Consider the following 18338-nt stretch of genomic DNA (forward strand, 5'->3'; position numbering starts at 1 on the left):
TGAAGCCGTCAATTCTGTACCAAGATTAAAGATCAATGGTCAACTTTGGGCATATCCGATGGAACTTGCAAAGCCTACTAACTTTTGGGTGGATATCACAACCGATGTTTTCCAAAGTTAATTACCAACAAAACAAGCTGCTGAACTTTGAGGGAGTATTACTACCACCACCAGCTCCCCCCACTCAGAATCGCCAAAGTGAATTGCATTATTCTGCCAATCACTGTCCCCAGCTAAGTCAAAGACAGGAATTGGGTCTGCGTCCTCTTAACTTCAGTGTCACATAACCCTGAGCTATCAGAAGAAAATGGAACGTAATACTACGCCAAATTTGTACAAGCATTAAATATGTGATTTAATTCCATTTGGAGGCTTTGCCTTGAGGTACCAATTCCAAGGATTGCTGACCACATCTAGTTATTGCCCGGCCATACAGATGGAATTACAGAATTCAGCAGTCACAAAGTCTCCATAGTTGAAAAGTGGTAAATTTCCAATTAGCCAGTTCACCAGGGAAAAGGCACTGTGTGCAAAACATGAGGCAGCTCCTGTATTCTCAGAAGAAACTGGAAAGACAAGCATAACCCCACTTACAAGCTCTGTTGATTTACTGTGTGTCATATACAGGGACTTAAACAGAAAGGGATGAATAATTACTCCTACAGGCAATGAATGGGGCTGACTTTTCTTTCATGAACAGAATCACAGACAAGCCTGCTCCTTTCTTCAGCTAGTGCCCATTTTCAGTGTAGACAGCAACTAGAAGCAGGAGATCTGGCTGATTCCTTTCTAGGTAATAACTATAAACCATTTAGCAGATAAGACTCTCTTGACTTAATACAAACTCGGCACTAACTGGAAACTGCACAGCGGTGCATTTGGCTTCCCTGGCTTTCTGCCTTTAATACAAAGCAATTGGGTGTGGGTTTCTTTTGTGAGGATCTCGATCGGAACAGCATTCCTCCCAACAGAAGAGGACAGCAGTTACTCTTATATACATGTAACTTCAAGTTTTAAGTTAGAGTTAAAAATGATATTAAATGATCAGTGCACCATCCTCATTGTCAAAAATTGCATGTCCATTCTCCGAAAACCATCCATCACTCTCAGTTGCGGTATGTGAATTCTAATATAAGTAGCATTGCATCAAATTGGTAAAGGAAACGTTGACCTGAGAAAGAACAAAATACGAAATTTATACTTATAGCAATTCTAGTGACTAGCACTCCTGTTTCATACTAATAATGAGCTGGAAACTCAAATTCAAACCTTGTTTGAAAAATATCAGTTTAGCACTTCTCAGAATTAACAAAAGGGAATAGTAAAATCTCTACTGGAAACATGCTAAGATTGGTATTCTGGTCATAGAGGTCGAGACTGTTTTGAGTCATCACAAGCCATCTTGTCAAAATGGCAATATGTAGCAGGTGTAGAAAATTAATAATGCAAGTAAGTGTGTGCCAAGTTACCACCCATGTAGAGGAACCAATGTGTTTCCCCCCTTTGCATCTTTTCTGATTGTTTTGTGCAATGTTGTATCTCCAGTCTGCTCCTAGGCCTCTATCAATCCTGCTTTGACATCAGTAACCATGAGGGCACACCTTGGGGTTATAACCCTCCACGCATTCTTACAGTCCCATGTTGGGGAAGCTAACACTGTAGGCTACAACTTGAACCAAAAACAAAGTTGCTGGAAATGCTCAGCAGGTCAGGCAGCATCGGTGAAGGAATAAACAGAGTTAACATTTTGGATCCAGTCACCCTTCCTCAGAACTGATGGTGGCTGGGAAAACGTCAGTTTATATGCAGATAAAAAGGGAGGGGGGGATGGGGTAGGGAGTAAACAATAGGACAGATTCTAAAGAGAGAGAACAGTAGTTGGTCAGACAAAGAGTTGATAATGATCAGATTGGGAGGGTGAATATTTGTTAATGGAGACTATTAGTGACTAACAACAGGTGGTGTGGTAATTAGGCCCGGTGTGTGGGGTCGGGGGTTGGGACATGGGAGGCTCTAAGATTATTGAACTCAATATTGAGTCCGGAGGGATGCAGGGTCCCCAAGCGGAAAATAAGGTGTTGTTCTTCCAGCTTCATTTGAGCTTTGCTGGAACACTGCAGCAAGCCAGAGACAGGAGATGTTGGCCAGGGAACTGGGTGATGCGTTAAAGTGGCAGGCAACAGGCAGTTCAGGGTCTTTTTTGCGAGCAGAACATAGATGTTCTGCGAAGCACTCACCCAGTTTACGCTTTGTTTCCCGAAGACAGGGGAGACCACATTGTGAGCAGCAAATACAGTAGACTAGATTCTGGGAAGTGCAGGTGAAGTGTTACAACTTGAACCTCTCATCTGAAGCCAAGGGAACTCAGCATGCTGAGGATCACAATGAGGTAGCAAATCCCTTGACTTTCTTAAACATGAATTCTAATTTTAATGCTTGTATGAAGTCAAACAAATAATTTTGACCAGGGTCAGAGATTGAATCTGTTGGGAGTCAAGTAGTAATTCATATGGAAATCTGCAAGTTTCCACTCCAAACCTCAAGCAACAATCTCAGAAGGCAAGATATTTGTCAAAATTGTCCTATTTGAGAAAGCTGTGAAACATTTCCTTCCAAAAAAGTAAGTTTTAAATTTTCACCTTCGCACTTCTTCACCTCAACAGCTGATTGAATAATTGGCACAATATACAAATTGTTCAAATGGAAAAAGGCTTGGGTAACAATCTTGTCCTACAAAGGACACATCCCACCACTGCCACTACCACCACCACCCTTAAAACCACGTAACTCCTAGCCTGAAAGCACTCATCCGCTCCTGGGTGTTAAGGTTCACCACTTGGTACAAATAGTTACTCTTCACTTGGAAAAGTATTGCGTTAACAAGAGGATACACAAGAGATTTACTTGTTGCCTGGACTGGTGAATTTGAGGTACAAGGCAAGATCAGATTAGTGGGGTTGTTTTCTTTGGAATAGAGGAGAATGAGAGAAGACCTAATAGTAATGTGTAAAATTGAGTGGTCTAGATGGACTTGGTAAGAAGGTGTTTGGTTCAGGGCCCATGGGGGCATGAATGCAAGGTAAGAGATAGATGGTTTAGAGGGAACTGAAAGGCAAATGTCTTACCTTGAGAGAGTGGTGAGAGTCTCTGCCTGAAAGGTTGTGGACAAAGGAAAACAGGATTAGGTTGGATGGCTTCTTGTTTCCCAAGGGTTCACAGTAGGCCAAATGACCTTCTACCAAACTATAACAGCAAAGACAACTGGGATGGATTTGTTCTTCCCCTGGCTGTTTTGAAGGCTTGTTTCATACAGAGATATAGAGATATGGAATGTTCACTCTCTGTTACTTTAACTAACTTCAGCTCATAAAAGGAAAGCTTTCAAGGGGGTTGGAGAAACAAGAGACCTCCTCAACTGTAGATTGGTAATTAAAATGAATTATTCAGAGATTCAATGCCATTCAGGAAGGTCTCATGAAGTACCCATGTGTCAGAATAGGATGAAGGTCAGGTGTGAGACCATCTCACTATGACTGAACAACCCAAGACACTGTATTTTGGACCCTCAATCACAGAAACCACTTTTAATGTGAGACACTGAGAACCTGAATTGTTTCCGCTGAAAAAAGAAATTGCCAATAATGCAGCACTCCTTCAGTAGCACACAGGAGAAATGTTACTGTCAGGTTAGGATGAACTGAAGAAACAGGAGCAAGAGTAATCATATAGCCCCTTAAACCTACTCAATCAATCAATACAATTATTGTTGACCTTCTCAATTCCACTTTCCTTCCCTAACCCCATCTCCCTCAATACCCCAGAGTGAGCAGAAAACAAAATCAAAATTTCTAATACCAGACAAACTAGATCTTATAGTAACTTCATTATACCTCAGACCAGTGGAAAAGCCAGTACCACTCACCTCCTTCACTACACCTGGATGTCTTTGCTCTTCCTGATGAGTTTATGAGTTTCCAATTCCTGGCCTTTCTTTCCTTTTGCTGGGTTTTCCTCCTCGATCTGACAAACAACATTTGTTCACAGAACTGAATTTCAGAGGGATTTCAGACGAATTTTTTAAAATGTGGGTACTTCTTTTTAGGGAGATAAAACCTGAATAATGATCAAATCTGAAGCAATGCTGTCACCTTCTCAAGCAAAGAGGTTCTGTGCAACTAATAGAGAAAGAATGTTGCCAAATTGTTTTCATGGAGCTGCATCTTTAAATTGAAATGAATTTTTTTTTGACACCACACCAAACTCCCCTGCACAGCCATACTGATGTTGGAGTATGTATCATTGGACACTTAATATATGATCTGCAGCATTGTACAGTGTGAAAGTCAGCCCAAGAACATGAAAGTGAAATAACAAAAAAAAAGGTGTGCTATTCTCCTACAGATATTCCATAGTATCTTGCATAACAGAAGAACATTCAGCCCACTGTGCCTGTACTAGGTCTTTGACAGACGGCATATGAGAAAAGGAGAAATGAATGGTTTAGTGGGGTCAAAAAATATCAATTCAGGGTCTTCATTACAGTCAGGAATGTGAATAACAATAATTCTGCACACCAGACAGCAACCTATTGTTAGACAGTCTGTGCATTATCAATAGAGTAAAAAAGTGACTTCACACACAGTCATGCGCATACATATGCCAGAACTTAAAAACTCACACATACTCTATACAGCTAGTCACATGCAAATGGGCAACCATACAATTCTAGCATACACATCTACCTCATGCAGACACATTCACATGCTGAAGCGTGCAAAGACATACTGACCCGATCTATCATATCATTCTGTCCACAAGGCCCTATCCCTCGAAGAATCATCGATACTACAAGACAGCGGATAGACAGTATTGCTTCAACTGTAGACATCACCATTGATGGAATCCATAAAGCCAGTGTAGTATCCTGGAAACAAAAAGGATCGTCATCACATGAGCAAAACATTGTCAATTTCTGTTTGGAATCACGTGATCAAATTCCAACTGGATTGAAAACAAACAGGAATAAGTTATGGGGATAAGAATGGCAGGTGCACATGAAGCTGCTGCTGCACAACATTTCAATTCATTCAAAAATAACAGGAAAATAAGATGATGTAAAATAATACAAGGTTATCTACAATTGCAGCAGTCAGGTAGGCCCAAGGTGGCTCAGGTTCAGTCCCAGATAAGTTTTGAATTTGTCAATCTCAGGTAGATAACAATAGTGAAATCATAATTGCTGTTTGCACACCCACTCCACGAAGGGAAAATAAACAGAGATCAGTGTGTTTGACAATAAAGTAAGAAGAGAATTTCTTTTACACAGTGGGTTTTGACCAAAAAAAAAAAGAAGGTGGCTTTGGCCAATGCAATAACAAACTGCAAAAACAAATTGGATGAATAGTTCAAAGGGTAAAATTTAAGGGAAAGAGATGGGGGTAGAGAAACCAATTGGAGAGCTCTTTCAAAGTGACAGCACAGAAATGATAGGCTGAATGCGTTCCTTTTTGTACTGTCTGATTCTATGGTTTCTATTTCAGACTGTTTATAGTGATTTTGTAAAACCCCTGGCTAGACTACAAACAAGAACACCCAGGATCTGATGTAGTGAGAGGTGTGCTTGCAAAATAGATTTGCTCATTATTCACTACCTTCTTAGTATTTCCCAGATGCACAATTATTATTTTTGGTCTGTTGAAGGTTACTTTTGTTTATCAGACTTCACACTATGAATTCAGATCACCTTGTTTTTGTACTAAGAGCAGCAACTCTTAAGCAGATTTTACATTGCAAGCACTCAATGCTGTTTTTATGATCGATTTATGTTGACAAGGCTGACATTATCATTGCTCTAAAATTGAAAGCAGCTATAATGTCACTCTTAAACTACCCTCAAATTATTTAAATGCCGTGAGGGCAATCTGTTCAGAATATCCAAATTTCATTCAGCCTGCAGCAACAGTCAAGTAATATCTCCAAATTCACTAAGGTTGGTAAAAAGGAAGTGGGTTGTGAAAAATATAAACACGAGTTTTAATAAATGCTGCAGTCAGCCCAAGGCCAAACCTCTGACTGTCGCAGGTTTAACAAACAGTGGAGAGGCAAATACAGATTTTATTTACTTTGGGACTCGCTATGTGCTCCTGATGGTCATATGGTGGCAAAAAAAACTAGGGCATCAGTTTATTGCGCAGATTACAGTGCAACAGAATGCTCCTTTCCACGTAAATAAACTTAGAAATTCAGCACTCAACTATCCTTTGCCAAGCAATTACCACTTGCTTGATTTGACTGCTATAGGACTCAAGTAAACATGTTTTATCATACATCTGTGTCCATTCTACTCTGGTATGAAGCAAACGGATCCGACTCAATGGAAGAGATTTTAATTAAAGGAGAAATGAATTCTCACCCATTGGTATAGTCACTATGCTGGGCATTTATCCGACCAACAACTTGTTCATTATTTCTGACAGACCATTCTCACCACAACGAACGATAAAAATAATACGTCATGTGGAATCAATTAAACAGATGATGTGCGAGTTGCTAACTGAAGATCTCTAATTTAAATTCACCAGAGAGAGACAGACTTGGGAATGGTTGTATGAAGCAAAAAAGTTTGTTGACTTAGTGACTGTCAATGGCCTCCAGTCTTCTAACAGGGAATTCCAAAGACTTACCATTCTGAGTGAAAAAAATTCGTCCTCATCTCAGTCCTAAATGGCCTGCCCTTATTCTGCCCCGCAATCCCCTCGGCTCTAGACCCCACCTCCCCGCTACATCCTCAGCCATAATCATAATTCCTGCATCGACTCTATCAAACCCTGTAAGAATTTTTATGTTTCAACGAAGTCACTTCTCATTATTCTAAACTGAGAACGTAAGTCCAGTCTCTTCAATCTCTCAAAAGCTCTCACATCTTTCTATTGCAACTTAAAATCCACAAGGATGAAGTTGATGCTCTGTATTAGAGCCAGTCTGGGGGACAGAATTGCAATTCCTATTCTTCTTTCTTCAAAATATGCTGAAATGCCTGAATACTTACATAAATACGTGTGGTGTCAAATGGGCACTCATTCATTATCGCTGCCCTGTTGGAGATAGCTGGCACCATTGTAGAGTTGCAGCCAGAAATCAGGTTCCTTCCACCAAGTGATACTGTCAGCACAATGGCAAGCATCAGTCCGATCGAACAGGCCAATGATATCAAAATATTTAGTACAGAGATTGACATCAATCCCCAGTGCTGCAGAAATAAAATTGAAAAGTCAGTGATTTTAAAAAAAGAACAGAAAACAGAGACCATTACACCATCGGACACCTCCATCAATTCTTGTGATGGGTAGCAAACTTACAAGCAGCAAAAATTCCATATTCATCACTAGGCCATCGAGTACATATTTTAGTTCTCCAGGTTTGAGACAATACTGGCAGATGGTGGGTAACAAAGTCCTAACCTTTTTGTACAAGTCTAAATTTTGTTTATAGTTAGCATTGAAGCGAAATCTACAGTCTAAATTCCAAGTAGCCATATTTAAGCAAGATTTTAACAAAGATTCCGCTAGAACAGCAGTTGGATTTAGGTAATCAGAGCAGCAACTGAAACATCAAAAATTTGACAAGGTTACACGTAATACTTTGCAGAATAGACTATAGCATAGAATAAAATAGTAAATTATCATCACGTATGTTTTACAAAAAAAAGTGAAAAGTGTTTAAGTTGTCATACTATGGCACCTACATTAATTACAGTAGACACAGTTAAGCAAAGATTTTTTAAAAAATGAAGACTAAGTCCATCTTAGTTCAGTTGACAGCTCCTGGAATTACGAAAAGACCATACCGTTCAGAAAGCTGACGAATTACTGGATAACATCTTAGAATGGCTAGAAGACTGGTTGGCTAATATATACATACTCTGTCTTCTAATAGTCATTTTCAGATTGGCAGGATGTGATACATGGATTTGTGCTGGGCCCTCAACAGTTTACAGATCATATCAATGACTTAGATGAGGGGTTGGGCAGGCATGATAGCCATCTATGACATAAAGATAGTTAGGAAACTAAGTTGTGAAGAAGATATAACAAGGATACAAAATAACATAGATGAGTCAAATGAGTGGGCTAAGATCTGACAAATGGAATATAATGTGGGAAAACGTGAAGCTGTTCACTTTGGGAGGGAGAATAAAAGAGCAGAATATAATTTAAATGGAGGATAATTGCAGAATTTTGATGTGCAAGTGTATGAGTTGCAGCAAGTGATTCACAAGACTAATGGAATACTATCCATCATTACAAGAAGAATTGAACATAAAAGTAGAGTTGTCACATTTCAGGCATATAGGACGCTGGGGAGACCACACCTTCCTTGTGTACCTTCTTCAGTCTCCTTCTATAAGAAATCTAAGGTGCTGCATTTTGGAAAGGCAAATTAGGGCAGGACTTAGACACTTAAAGGTAAAGTCCTGGGCAATGTTGCTGAACAAAGACACCCTGGGGTGCAGTTAGATGTGGAAAGGATGTTTACTCTTGTGTTTCTAGAACTGTGGACAGTGTTTTAAAGTTGAGTGTCACTCTTTTAGGACCAAGATGAGGGGCAATTCTGTCTCTCAAAAGGATTGTACAACTCTGGAACTCTCTGCCATTGAATATTTTTTAGGCAGAGGTAGATATAATAAGCTAAGGGAATCAAAGGTTTTGAGTAGGTGAGAATGTGGAATTTGGAACAGCAACAGATCAGCAATGATCTTATTGAATGGTGGAGCAGCTTGAAGCATGATATGGCCCATTTCTGCTCCTAATCTGTGTGACTATATGTAAGAATATCATTCTAACTGGGTCAGGTAGGGATTCTGTGTTAGAAGCATGTAGAACTCGCCAATTTAGAGTGCCTTACAATAGAGTATTGTGGTTGTACTTATACTGGACTTGTACTTATAAATGGACTGGAATAGTTCAAGAAGGCATTTTAACACAATCTTCAAGGGCAACTAGGATGGGCAGTAAATGCTGGCCCAGCCAGTGTGCCCACATTCTGTTGGTGAATATATAAAAGAAAGATGATGGGAGTGTGGTGATTAAAAAGGAGTTGGAAATGAAAGAAAAGAATGTGCTATTTCTTTTCCAGGCTTTACAATCTCCAAGGATTAATTTTGACTCTGCTACAGGAAAATAAGCTAGTTATTTGGTGAACATCAGATAAATACCTAAGGTTTACCATATTCCTGAGATTTACAATGTTATGAAGTGGAGGTCAACCCTCCCTCCCACCCCCACCCCCACCGTCACTCTTAACTAAAACCAAAACACCCACTCGCCTCATCTGTTGAAGGAAGTGTGAAAAGTGGTATAACCTCCCAATGGTGTAAAGGAGATGTTAAATGAAACAAACTCCTGACAGTCACTCTATAATCAACAAGTAACAATTTATCTGTGAACAAATTAAAGAATTACTAACAAACCAAATAATTCCCCCTTAACTATGAACTATTCCAGAATAAAACAAAATTCTAATGGTATGCTTTCCAATAGATACAAGTCCCACTTTTATATAAACCAAATTAACAACAAAAAACTTAAAACTTAGTGTCTCGAAATTACAGCCAGCATGCGTCTTCCGGAATGCTCTGCGCCCTCTCCACTGATCCTCAGTCAGGAACACCTTTCTCCATCGACGTTTTGTGTCAGGAATATTAGCTAAGAGTACCGCTATACCTTTAGTTAGATGATGGTTATTCTGAGACAGCCAGTGATTTTATCTTTTTACCTGGATAATTGGGGCTCATTCTGGGGTAGGTGGGACCTCTACAAATGGGATGGTCTACACCTGAACCAGAGGGGTACCAATATCCTGGGGGGGAAATTTGCTAATGCTCTTCGGGAGGGTTTAAACTAATTCAACAGGGGGGTGGGAACCTGAATTGTAGCTCCAGTGTACAGGAGGTTGAGAGTAGTGAGGTCATAAATAAGGTTTCAAGGTCGCAGGAGTGCACTGGCAGGCAGGAAGGTGGTTTGAAGTGTGTCTACTTCAATGCCAGGAGCATCCGGAATAAGGTGGGTGAACTTGCAGCATGGGTTGGTACCTGGGACTTCGATTTCGGAGACATGGATAGAGCAGGGACAGGAATGGTTGTTGCAGGTTCCGGGGTTTAGATGTTTCAGTAAGATCAGGGAAGGTGGTAAAAGAGGGGGAGGTGTAGCATTGTTAGTGAAGGACAGTATTACGGTGGCAGAAAGGACATTTGATGACAACTCGTCTACTGAGGTAGTATGGGCTGAGGTTAGAACCAGGAAAGGAGAGGTCACCCTGTTGGGAGTTTTCTATAGGCCTCCAAAAAGTTCCAGAGATGTAGAGGAAAAGATTGCAAAGATGATTCTGGATAGGAGCGAAAGTAACAGGGTAGTTGTTATGGGGGACTTTAACTTTCCAAATATTGACTGGAAACGCTATAGTTCGAGTACTTCAGATGGGTCAGTTTTTGTCCAATGTGTGCAGGAGGGTTTCCTGACACAGTATGTAGATAGGCCAACAAGAGGCGAGGCCACATTGGATTTGGTACTGGGTAATGAACCAGGCCAGGTGTTAGATTTGGAGGTAGGTGAGCACTTTGGTGATAGTGACCACAATTCGGTTATGTTTACTTTAGCGATGGAAAGGGATCGGTATATAACGCAGGGCAAGAGTTATAGCTGGGGGAAAGGCAATTACGAGGCGATGAGGCAAGATTTAGGATGCATAGGATGGAGAAGGAAACTGCAGGGGCTGGGCACAATTGAAATGTGGAGCTTGTTCAAGGAACAGCTACTGCGTGTCCTTGAGAAGTATGTACTGTCAGGCAGGGAGGAAGTGGTCGAGCGAGGGAACCGTGGTTTACTAAAGAAGTTGAATCTCTTGCCAAGCGGAAGAAGGAGGCTTATGTAGAGATGAGGCGTGAAGGCTCAGTTAGGGCGCTTGAGAGTTACAAGTTAGCCAGGAAGGACGTAAAGAGAGAGCTAAGAAGAGCCAGGAGGGGACATGAGAAGTCTTTAGCAGGTAGGATCAAGGAAAACCCTAAAGCTTTCTATAGGTATGTCAGGAATAAAAGAATGACTAGAGTAAGATTGGGGCCGGTCAAGGACAGTAGTGGGAAGTTGTGCGTGGAGTCCGAAGAGATAGGAGAGGTGCTAAATGAATATTTTTCGTCAGTATTCACACAGGAAAAAGACAATGTAGTCGAGGAGAATACTGAGATACAGTCTATTAGACTAGACGGGATTGAGGTTCATAAGGAGGAGGTGTTAGCAATTCTGGAAGGTGTGAAAATAGATAAGTCCCCTGGGCTGGATGGGATTTATCCTAGGATTCTCTGGGAAGCTGGAGAGGAGATTGCAGAGCCTTTGGCTTTGATCTTTATGTCGTCATTGTCTTCAGGAATAGTGCCAGAAGACTGGAGACTAGCAAATGTTGTCCCCTTGGTCAAGAAGGGGAGTAGAGACAACCCTGGTAATTATAGACCAGTGAGCCTTACTTCGGTTGTGGGTAAAGTGTTGGAAAGGATTATAAGAGATAGCATTTATAATCATCTAGAAAGGAATAATTTGATTAGGGATAGTCAACACAGTTTTGTGAAGGGTAGGTCGTGCCTCACAAACCTTATTGAGTTCTTCGAGAAGGTGACCAAACAGATGGATGAGGGGAAAGCGGTTGATGTGGTGTATTTGGATTTCAGTAAAGCGTTTGATAAGGTTCCCCATGGTAGGCTATTGCAGAAAATACGGAGGCATGGGATTGAGGGTGATTTAGCGGTTTGGATCAGAAATTGGCTAGCTGTAAGAAGACAGAGGGTGGTGGTTGATGGGAAATGTTCATCCTGGAGTTCAGTTACTAGTGGTGTACCTCAAGGATCTGTTTTGGGGCCACTGCTGTTTGTCATTTTCATAAATGACCTGGATGAGGGCGTAGAACGATGGGTTAGCAAATTTGCGGATGACACCAAAGTTGGTGGAGTTGTGGATAGTGTGGAAGGATGTTGCAGGTTACAGAGGGACATAGATAAGCTGCAGAGCTGGGCTGAGAGGTGGCAAATGGAGTTTAATGCGGAAAAGTGTGAGGTGATTCACTTTGGAAGGAGTAACAGGAATACAGAGTACTGGGCTAATGGTAAGATTCTTGGTAGTGTGGATGAGCAGAAAGATCTTGGTGTCCATGTGCATAAATCACTGAAAGTTGCCACCCAGGTTGATAGCGTTGTTAAGAAGGCGTACAGTATGTTAGGTTTTATTGGTAGAGGGATTGAGTTTCGGAGCCATGAGGTCATGTTGCAGCTGTACAAAACTCTGGTGCGGCCGCACTTGGAGTATTGCGTACAGTTCTGGTCACCGCATTATAGGAAGGATGTGGAAGCATTGGAAAGGGTGCAGAGGAGATTTACCAGGATGTTGCCTGGTATGGAGGGAAGGTCTTATGAGGAAAGGCTGAGGGTCTTGAGGCTGTTTTCGTTAGAGAGAAGAAGGTTAAGAGGTGACTTGATAGAGACATACAAGATGATCAGAGGATTAGATAGGGTGGACAGTGGGAGCCTTTTTCCTCGGATGGTGATGGCTAGCACAAGGGGACATAGCTTTAAATTGAGGGGTGATAGATATAGGACAGATGTCAGAGGTAGGTTCTTTACTCAGAGAGTAGTAAGGGCGTGAAATGGCCTGCCTGCAAAAATAGTAGACTCGCCCACTTTAAGGGCATTTAAATGGTCATTGGATAAACATATGGATGATAATGGAATAGTTTAGGTTAGATGGGCTTTAGATTGGTTTCACAGGTCGGCGCAACATCGAGGGCCGAAGGGCCTGTACTGCGCTGTAATGTTCTGTGTTCTATGTTCTATGTTCTTTGGAGCTGATAGGTTGTTATCACTAATAGATGGCAGTTGTTCTCAGACCAAATATCTCTGATGACCTATTAATTTCTTACAATAGGATTGGTCCTAGGTTGTGGATATAAACCAGATATAAATTTAATTGGTTTTGAATCTCTAATTGCCTGGTTTAAATTCATGGGCTGATTTTCAAACTGATTGCCTTAATAACAAAACAAACTACTGTCTGGGTTGCCAACCACACAGCCTCTTGATATAATGTTTCAATCTCAGTAGCTCTCTGTGCACCTGCACATTTTTAAAAAAATCTCCAAGCCTAGAAAAAAAATTATCTTTTAAAGGGACCGTGCACCCTTCCCCCATCCCAATCATTTTACAAACATCAAATTCTAACATCCTTCCTTGCAATCCACAAATACTCTATCCAACTTCACAACAACCATAATACATTAACTAATGACAAAGTAATAAAACATAACAGTAAGGAAACAGATCATTAATTATAACACATTAAAGATGGTAGGGTAGGTGATATGTCACAGTTGTAGTATTAACTCCTGGATGCCAATTTGATTCAAGGCAAGTACAAATGTGGCAAATGTTCAAGTAGGAAGCTGAATTGTCACTGTGCCACATCAAGGTAGGCAAATAATTCCTAGATTCTTTGTGAAAACCGAAAGAGCTGTAGCTGCTATAAGTCAGAAACAAAAGCAGAAGTTGCTGGAACAGATCAGCTGAATTCTGAGAAAGGGTTACCGGACCCAAAACATTAACTTTGATTTCTCTTCACAGATGGTACCAGACCTGCTGAGCTTTTCCAGCAGCTTCTGTTTTTGTTCCTGGATTCTTTGTACATGGAGGTAGTCACACCGCTTAAGATAGGGTCTTCTGATTTGATCCATGTTCTTGGACAGGCGAGTACGATGGAGAGTGAGGAAAGCATGACAACCTGGAGAACAGAAGCACCAGCCTTTGCAATTGTTCAACAGGTCTGCGCTTCTTTGAGCTTGTCTAGAAGACAGCAAGGGCTGCAGGCAGATGAGCTACCCACCTAGGGCACCATAGTACGGGAAAGTATTCAAGCATGTGGAACAAGTAGTGGCTGTAGGGGACAGCATAGTCAGAAAGATTGGGACTGTTATCTACAAAGAGTGAGAATCCAGAGGACTCCATTGCCTACCCAATTCTAGGGTTCAGGACATCGGTTCCAAAGCTGAAGAATTTGCAGTGAGAGGAGGAGGATCCAGTAATTGTGATCTGTGTAATTACCAATGCCGTAAGCAGGGCAAGGAAAGAAATTCTTTCTGCACAGTAAGTTTCACACTTCCTACATTATGCAGTACTTCATTGCCTCAAAGTGCTTTACAGCTTTCAATGGTTGTGAAACACACCAGGCAAATGCAAGCCTTAGCTCACCACCTCTCCTGAAGACATGGTTTCCTGCCTAGCAAAGTATTCTGTGGGCACCTAGCGCCCTCTAGTATTTCACCCAACTTAGATGAAGATGGATATCATCACAAAGAGAGTCAATCATCACAGACGCTGAGGGAAAGAGGTGGGGATAGGGAGCAGTACACAACAATACAGAACAAAGAACTAAAAGCAATACAGGCCTTCAGCAAACCAAGCCTGCATAGCCACATGATGCCTCTCTAAACTAAAATCTTTTGCCTCTACGTGGTCTGTATCCCTCTATTCCCTGCCTATTCACGTATCTGTCAAGATGTCTCTTGAACATGATAGAAGCAAATGCACTGCCAGAAAAGATTGTATTCCAGGCACTTAGCATCCTCTGTGCAAAAGATTTGCCTCTTGCATCTCCTTTAAACTTGTTCTGTTTTACCTTAAACCTATGTCCCCTAGTCACTGGCATTACTAACCTGGGAAAAAGATTCTGACTATCCCTTCTATCCATGCCTCTTAATTTTGTAAACTTGTGTCAGGTCACCCCTCAGCCTCTGATGCTCAAGTGAAAATAAAGCAAGTTTGTTCAATGTCTCTCATAGCTAATACCCTCTAAACCAGGTAGAATCCTGGTAAACCTTTTCTGTACTCTCTCCAAGGCCTCCACATCCTTTTGGTAGTGTGGCGAACAGAGCTGTATGCAATATTTCAAATGTGGTCCAACTAAATATGGCTACAGCGTGACTTGCCAGTTTGTATACTCTATGCCCCAACCAATGAAGGCAAGTAGACCACATGGTTCTTCACTACCTTATCCACTTGTGTTATCACATTCAGCGAACAGTCGACCTGTATGCCTAGATCCCTCTGTATGTTAATATGATTCTGCCATTTACTGTATACTTCTTTCCTGCATTAAACCTTCCAAAATGCACTACCTCATATTTGTTCAGATTAAATTCCATATACCATTTCTCCACCCAAGTGTCCAGCCTCCTGTATCCTCTAGTAATCCTCATTTTCTACAGCTCCCTCAATTTTTGTGGTGTCTACAAACTGAATAATCAAACCACCTGCCTTCTCCTCCAAATCGTTTGTATATATTACAAACAGGGGTCCCAGCACTGATCCCTGCAGAACACCACTGTTCACAGATCTCCAGTCAAAAAAAAAACATCCTTCCATGACTACTCCCTGGCTTCCATGACCAAGCCAGTTCTGTATCCATCTCACCTCGGATCCAGTATGATTTCACTTTCTGTATCAGCCTGCCACAAGGAATCTTGTTAAAAACATGTGAAGTTGATGTAGACAAAATCCACCACATTTCCATCATCAATCTTTGTCATTTGCTCAAAAAACACAAAGAGACATGACCTCTCCTGCACAAAGCGATGCTGCCTATCACTAATAAGTCCATATTTTCCCCCAGTGAGAGTAAATTCTGTCCCTAAGAATCTTCTCCAATAATTTCCCTACCACTGACACAAGGCTCACTGGCCTGTAATTTCCTGGATTATCCCTGTTGCCATTCCCAAGCAAAGTAACATCACTGGCTAGGACAGGACTTACACAACTAATGGTAGGGCCCTGGCCAGTGTTGTAGAACAGAGAAACCGAGGGGTTCAGGTAAATAATTCTTTGAAATTTGTGTCACAGGTAGACAGGGTTGTTAAGGCGGCATTTAATATGCTTGCCTTCATTGCTCAGACTTTTGAGGATAGGAACTGGGATGTCATGTTGAGGTTGTACAGGATGTTAGTGAGGTCTCTTCTGGAGTACTGTGGGCAGTTCTGGTCACCCTGTTATAGGAAGGATATTATTAAGCTGAAGTGGGCTCAGAAAAGTTTTACCAGGATGTTGCCGGGAATGGAGGGTTTGAGATATAAAAATAATCTGGAAAGACTGGGACATTTTTCACTGGATCAAGGAGATTGAGGGGCGCTCTTATTGATGTTTATAAAATCATGAGGGGGCATAGATAAGGTGAATGACAAGGGTCTTTTCCTAGAATGGGGGAGTTCAAAACTAGCTGGCACATTTTCAAGACGAGAGGAGAAAGATTTATAAAGGACATGAGGGGCAACTTTTTTTTTTAAAACACACAGGGTGGTTCATGTGTGGAATGCAGGTACAGGTACAACATTTAAAAGGCAATTGGACAAGTTCATGAATAGGAAAGGTGTGGAAGGACATGGGCCAAGGGCAAGCAGGTGGAACTAATTTAGTTTGGGAACAAGGTTGGCGTGAACTGGTTGGACCAAAGGGTCTGTTTCCATACTGTATTAACTATGCCTGTGGCTATTCTCTCGTCCTCTAGGACCTCTATTGTCACAAAACAGGATATGAAGATTTCGCACAAAGCACCAGCAATTTCTTCCCTTGCCTCCCTCAGCATTCTGAGATAGATCCCATCAAATCCTGGCGACTTGCCTACCTTAATGCTTTTCAAAATATACAACACCACCACCCCCCCTTTTTTTATTGACATGCCTTAGAATATCAGCACACTCCTCTCCAAACTCACCATCCACCATGTCCTTCTCCTTTGTGAATACCGATGCAACATATTCACTAAGGACCTCACCCACTTCCTCCAGCTTCATGCATAAATTCTCTCCTTTGGCCTTGAGTGGACTTATCCTTTCCCTAGCTACCCTCTTCTTGCTCCTTATATACGTATAAAATGCCTTGGGATTTTTTCTTAATCATGTTTTCCAAGGACACTTCATGGCCCCTTTTAGCCCTAACTCCTCCTTTAAGTTAACTCCTGTGCTTTTTATGTTCTTCGAGAGCTATGTCAGTCTTCAGTTTCCTAAGCCGTACGTATGCCTCCTTTTTATTTTTGACCAAGCTGATAATTTCTCTGATCATCCAAGGTTGCCAAATCTTGCCAACTTTATCCTTCATTTTCATGAACATGTTGGTCCTGAACTCTAATCAACTGGCCTTTAAAAGATTCCCAAATGATGTGGATTTCCCTCAAACAGCTGTCCCAAACCTACATCTCCAGTTCCTGCCTAATATAATTGCAGTTATCCTTCCCCCAGTTTAGTACTTTCACCCAAGGACTACTCTTATCCTTATCCATAAGTAATTTAAAACTTATGGAATTTTGGTCACGGTTGCTGAAATGTTCCCCAACTGAAACTCTGATCACCTGGCCGAGTTCATTTCCTAATAACAGATCGAGTAGGCCTCTTTCTTAGTTGGACTATTTATGTCTTGCTTCAAGAAACCCTCCTGGACACATCTGACAAATTCCCTCCAATCCAAGCCCCTGGCACTAAGAGAGTTCCAATCAATGTAAGAGAAGTTAAAAATCACCCACAACAAAACCATATTGTTTTACATTTTTCCATTATCCGTCCACATATTTGTTCAAACTGCCATCAGGAAAGGGGAAAACCTGTACCACTGACATCATTAAACCTTTTGTGGTCAGTGATAAGCAGCATTACTTAATTGCTGATTACAAAACTTGAGCTGGATTATCGAGTTAGGTACAACTGCACAAATGACGCAGAAATGTGGTTGGTCAGAGAGGAAGACGTTGGTCTAGGATTCCTTTGCCCTTGAAAAATAAATTTATGTGGCATCTTTCCCGGCATTGGGGAGGGCGTGGCATAGTGGCAATGTCACTAGACTAGCAATCCAGAGCCCCAAGTGATTGTTCTGGGAACATGGATTCAAATTCCACTATGGTAGATAATGAAATTGGAATTTAATAAAAATCTGGATGGAAAGACTAGCCTGGCCTCTTCATTATTGCAAAACCCACCTGGTAAGCTTAATGTCATTTAGGGAAGGAGATCTGCCATCCGTATCTGGTCAGGCTTACACGTACTCTAGACCCACAGCAACACAGTTGACTCTTACTTGGTCTCCAGGCATTTGCTATGGGAAACAAACACTGTCCAAGTGATGAAAATGAGTCCCAAAGCATTTTGGTGTCAAACTTGTAGGCAGGACAATTTTTAAAATATTTTTCTTTTAAATACTGAAACTGTCAAGATGATTGCTTTGAGACAACAAGGTGCAGGGCTGGATGAACACAGCAGGCCAAGCAGCA

At 41.4% G+C, this 18338-nt stretch overlaps 1 protein-coding gene across 1 annotated transcript in view; it reads right to left on the minus strand.

The window, feature by feature from the left end:
• Window positions 1-330: 330 nt before the first annotated feature.
• The window catches only part of LOC109921260 (keratinocyte-associated protein 3-like), a 45140-nt gene continuing 27132 nt past the window's right edge, over window positions 331-18338 (minus strand). Inside the window, 4 exon segments of the mRNA XM_048601380.1 lie at window positions 331-1171; window positions 3923-4020; window positions 4790-4924; window positions 7049-7249. Coding sequence (XP_048457337.1) covers window positions 3931-4020; window positions 4790-4924; window positions 7049-7249 — 426 coding nt within the window. The 3' untranslated portion in view covers window positions 331-1171; window positions 3923-3930.

Source organism: Rhincodon typus, chromosome 9 (assembly GCF_021869965.1).
Source record: "Rhincodon typus isolate 14 chromosome 9, sRhiTyp1.1, whole genome shotgun sequence".
NCBI classification, from domain to species: Eukaryota; Metazoa; Chordata; class Chondrichthyes; order Orectolobiformes; family Rhincodontidae; genus Rhincodon; species Rhincodon typus.